The 5,305-nt window shown below is 38.0% G+C and overlaps 1 protein-coding gene across 1 annotated transcript in view; it reads right to left on the bottom strand.

Moving 5' to 3' along the window:
• The window catches only part of LOC103780827 (cytohesin-3), a gene marked incomplete at its 5' end in the record, with an annotated part of 8,581 nt that extends 3,319 nt beyond the window's left edge, over positions 1-5,262 (bottom strand). The window contains 2 exons of the mRNA XM_008948518.1: positions 4,583-4,585; positions 5,151-5,262. Coding sequence (XP_008946766.1) covers positions 4,583-4,585; positions 5,151-5,262 — 115 coding nt within the window. The remainder of the gene's footprint in view (positions 1-4,582; positions 4,586-5,150) is intronic.
• Between the last annotated feature and the right edge of the window lie 43 nt (positions 5,263-5,305).

Here is a 5,305-nt window from a genome sequence, read left to right as displayed (position 1 = left end):
CAGGAGAGGATGAAACAAACAGGCAAAGAGATTACAATCAGAGAGGAAGCTTAAATTGAACAAAGATGTTTCTCATAAACTGTGATATCATGTTAAAAAACAAGTAAAAAATAATGAAGTAATAACCATCTATTTAAAAGAAGGTCTGCTTAGAATTTAAGGCAGAAACAACAGACTTAAAAAACACATCCCCTAGAACAGTATGAAGTGCCAAGTAGTAAGTATCGGTTGAGTTTGGTGAAGTTCTTCCTGAGAACACAGCCTGTCTTTGGAAAAGACAGATTTCTCAAACATGAAACCTTCTGTAATCACGCTGCAGTTTTGAGGATGCTTTTGTCATGAAACATTTCCCAGCTCCAGGACAGTACTGATGTTGAAGCCAGAAAGATTAAATACTTTCAACAATGTCCCTCCTACTGCTCCCTTCTCCCTAAAACAGCCGATAGTGACTTACAACACTCATGTGAGTCACAGAAATAGACCCTAAGTTCCTGCTCCACCAGTCTGAGTTACATTTCTCTTCCAGAAAAAAAGCAGCAAGGCAGGATTTTTTTTTGTGAGATAAGGAACTATTCTCATATATAAGTCCCTGTCTCCCCACCCCATTACTTAGTTGCAGCTATCAACAGCACAAATAAGGCCTGAAAGGCAACCTATCTGTACTCGGGGCTCTGCAGGGGTCACTATATAATATGCACTTCATATGCCTTCACAATGGCCTACACCCCAAGAAGCTGGTCGATAAGGCTTTGTGACCCCTAACACTGCATGCAAGATGAATGGGTAAGAGCTCGTGATAACAGAACATTCTTTTCCTTGGCCAAGACCGCTGTAGGCTCACAAAACAATAACAAAGGGTTTAGTACTATATCCATTTTATTCCAGCTCTCAGCCTCTCTAAGATTAAAACTGGAAGTAATTAAGTTAGCAGGAGAGGATACTCCTTCAGAGTATGAATCCATAAACATTTACAAACATTGCAAACAACAAAAGAACCATGGTGTCTTGTAGGTGGAAATCTAAGGAAACTACAAGAAAAGGACACAACAAGGCAGAAGAGGAACAGAAAGGAAGAAGAACAGAAACCTTCCTCACTTATGTAATCCAACATGGCATTATTTTTTTTCAACTCCAGGCAAAGTACAAACAAGAATAGAACAAAGTGAAAGAAACTACCTATACTAAAGGGAAAAACAACTGGCAATGACTTAGGAAACATTAATTTCAAATTTTAAAAAAGGCCTGAAGACTACAGGCAGCAATGTATCTTAAGTTAGAAAATTCTACCCAAATATTCAGCACATTTATATATAGTTTTAGAGGGGAAGGAGTGACACACACATCAAGAAGGTTTTTTTTTTTTCTTCTCAGTTTAGATACTACTATATGAAATGGATTCAGGAACCACAGTTATACAGATAACTGTATTAAAGACTGGGTTTCTTTGAAAAAAGTTTCCCTTGACCATAACATTAACTGCCACAACCCAGAAGAGCATCAGCTACCACAAGAGACAGGCAGGTACTGGAAGGCACCAGTTTCCTGATCAAACACTGTTCTCTCTTCCCAGCTTAGGAAAGAGAAAGGACATTCTCTCAAGGGCAGATGTGCTGGAGTTTGTGCCACTGGTGGGACAGGTCTGGATGTAAAGCTTCTGGACAATCTCCAAAATCTCAGTAACTGCTTGACTTGCAGAAAAAAATTAACATAATCACGTATTTGGCTTGAATCACCTTCTCTCCAGTTTGGTGAAATAATGTCACAGTTCTTCTCTAACTAGAAGAAAGTATTACACAAACCGAGCTATTTGCCAAGAGAAGCTGTTTTAAGGCAAAGAAATGCCTCCCTGTGCAAAGCAATTGTAACTCGGGCACAAGACTGAACGGATGTCAATGTCAAAATACCTAAAGAAGGAGGCAGAAAATTTCATGGCACCAATACCATTAATAATTAAGCCGCAGAAAAATCTAAAAGTTCATAATGTCTTGAGCTGCTCTAAGCAAGGATTTGTTAGCACTCAGCAGCTTTCCCTTTTTTACTTGTAGCATTAATTTTCATATTGCGTAATGATAGTTTTATTTCCCTTATGGAATCCAACAATATAGAACTGAATGATAACTTAGGTTTACCAAGATAAAGATGTCGATATAAAGGCACCTGCTGAAGCTAGAGAGATAAAACCACACTTGCTCTCTGGCTGCCAGGTTTGGCACTCGGACTTGTACAAAGTCACCTCTGAACAATTCGGAGCAGGAAACTCTCAAAAAGCATTTTGCACCCTCCTAGCTTTCTAAAACTCAGTGCCAGGCTAGAGAGCTAGGGTGGTCTTTAGGACAGAATAATTTTACAATATATGAAAGTTTCACAATATCCACCTCCAGTCCAGACCATAATCAATACAGTGAGCTGAATACTAAAAAGAGGGGCACAAGTAGGTAAATAGGAAGACCTGATTATAAGAAGTATCAAATACAAAATACTGTCTTCATATACTCAGGGTTTGCAAATTGTCTTAGTTACACTTAAAGTTTTATTTAAAATTTTCTACTTAAATTTTTCAGTATTATCACCACTGACCACAGAAACGCTCACACAGGAATAGTCTCCTTAGTATTTCATTAACACTGAAAGTCCTAATATCAGCATCTTCCAGAACTGAACGAAAACTTACACATTTCACAAGAAATGTCTCCCAACACAAGAGGCTGTAAAACTGCAAACTGTGGATCAAAACAGCACTCTCAACATACATTTTAAGCCTCTGAGAAAACAGGAAACTCAAGGGAGAGGAAGGAGACAGGAGAAAAAAATAATTGCCAGGTTTATTTCCGGTCAGTGAATCTAAACTAGCAAAATGTCTTTGTACCAGGCCCTGTCTGCTGAAAAAATCCCACAGTTTGTCACAGAAATGCAGCTTCACACATTCCCAGACCGACTCACCAGAGGCTTCTGGACACATGTAATTTCTTTATTCAAACAACCCTCAGGCTGTGGGAGTGTAACATGCAACACTCTTCTGTTTCACAGAGTCACTGCTGGGTTTTCTGAGCACTGTCTCTCATCTGTGTCGCATGTAATGAAAAGTTTGGGTTGCCAGCTTTGCGCCAGGGCCAGAGAAGGATTATGCAGAAGTACCTGGCAGCTCTCACTGATTTTCAGTCACCCTTCTTCTTCCATTTCTCTATTTGTTATTAGTTTCTCTATTTTTTTATCAGTTCTATGTCTTTTATTTACAATTTCTTCCACAAGGGACGCTGTCACTCCTCTGCACACACTCACACTCTTGTCTGCACACTCAGGATGTGTACAAAGCACATGGGAGCACACGGGCAACAGAAAGAGAAGCATGCACAGCAGGGGCTTGTACCCAGCCTCTTCTCCAGAAAGCACATTTCATCTACACCATCTTGAAAGCCTTTTCTGTTTCTGTTGAGATAGCTATCACTACATGCTATAAAATGAAGAAAAACTGCGAAGTCACCTTTGAAATTGTGCCAGCTGAGCCAATGCACTCCAAAAAGCAAGAGCTTTGCTTTTTAGTAGTTAGAAAGAGCTCTCTGCACAGATGCTATAGAGGTCAAAATAAGACACTGGAGAGCATGTGAATGAATTCCAAATGCTTCCTTCTCACACCTATTTCCTCCCAGCACCAGCATGACCACTAATTTCCAGGTGCAATGAGTAGAGTGGGCCCATGGCTCTTACCAGGCTCTACTTTCACCATCTCACTGCCATGTGCACACCCTAGCTCACATCCCTTTTCACACTTCAGTCACCATTCTCCATGTGCAAAGTTCCTTCTACTTTAACAAGCAGTTATAAACTAAAGAGGCCAACAGCTGGCTCTACTGGAGTGTGTAGTGATTTATATAAAAGAGGTTTATTTCATGGAAAAATAAACGTTAAAATAAAACTTCAGTCTCCTTCATATAGGGAAAAAAAAAATTTCTAAGGCCAAGTGAGAAGGTGAATCCTGACAACTTTAAAAGAGTCTGTAAATAAGGGTAACTTGCAGTGCCAGAAGACTGCATATTATCAGAGGTTTCTGCAACCCTAAATACAGTGCTTATTTAAGATTCTGTTAAGGAAGCTAAATATATTATTTACAAAGGAAAATAAACAGCAAAAAGGACAGTTTTTATAAATGTTCCAAGTGTAACCAATCTTTCAATAACTTGATATAATATATACATAAGTAAGAAAATCGGTCCAGTACATCGTAAGAGTAAGATGTTGCTTTCTTTCACTGGCTATTTTTCTTCCCTTGTTATGTTCTTCATTGAATCAGAAGAATATGCTGAATAGTCATCTTTATTTTTCTGCTTTACATGTAAACACATTCTTCTCTTGCAGCACACACCTGCACACGTGCTAGACACTGAGATGGTAGTCTTTCAGAGTACCACTGATGAATCTGTTAGTGATACTGAGTGAAAAAGCAAAATGCTACAATAAATTTGATTTTAAAAAAAAAGTAAGTAAAAAAAAAAAAAAAGAAAAAAAAAACACAGAAGGCAGGAGAAAGAAAATAAAAGAATGAGCAACTGAAGAAGAGGGGACTGGAAAGCAATCAGATACGTACCTCCTAATGCAGAATAAGCAGAGACAGCCAGTCACAGAACAGAAAGGTGATAGGTCATAGGCCATAAGGAAAACAAGAAGGCACATTTAAACCACTCATCAAAAAATCATAGCCAAAACCAAACCAAGAGAAACTCACAAATAATATGGAAAAATAAAGACATACAAAAATAACTATTTGAAGAGAAATCTGTTTTTTGTACACAGAAAACTGAGTTGAAACATCACACAGTTTTCTGAAATGACCTTCTGGAGGCTTCGTTGTATTTATCAGTCACATCACATGGTAAATAGCAGGTAGTCTTTCCTTTTGTTGCCGAGTTTTTATTTCTCATGTATCAGAAATAAAACTCCAAACTTTCAAACAAGACTGATAATTTGAATATGCAAGATATGAAGTAACTACCTTCACATGTAAAGGAGTTACTTAATTCAATTCATACATGTTTAAATACAAATGACACAATTCATCTTATTACCTTCACAAGAAAGCAGAGACACGGAAGCTGCAAACATGCTAACAACAATCAAATACAAAATACACCAGCAAAACTGCCTTTATAACTAACCTAATTTCAGCAGCCAACCTTCTCTATCTGGATTAAAAAATGTATGCGTTAGATCATTTCCATCATCCTCTGGAATTTTAAACGGCTCATTCTTAATACTTTCATATAAATTCTAGAATAACAAAAGAAGAGGAAAAAGACCTCATTAATAAATG

Source organism: Merops nubicus, unplaced genomic scaffold (genome assembly GCF_000691845.1).
Source record: "Merops nubicus isolate BGI_N331 unplaced genomic scaffold, ASM69184v1 scaffold4801, whole genome shotgun sequence".
Lineage (NCBI taxonomy): Eukaryota > Metazoa > Chordata > Aves > Coraciiformes > Meropidae > Merops > Merops nubicus.
Note: the sequence above shows the minus strand (reverse complement) of the source record. Positions and strands in the feature narration are given on the sequence as shown.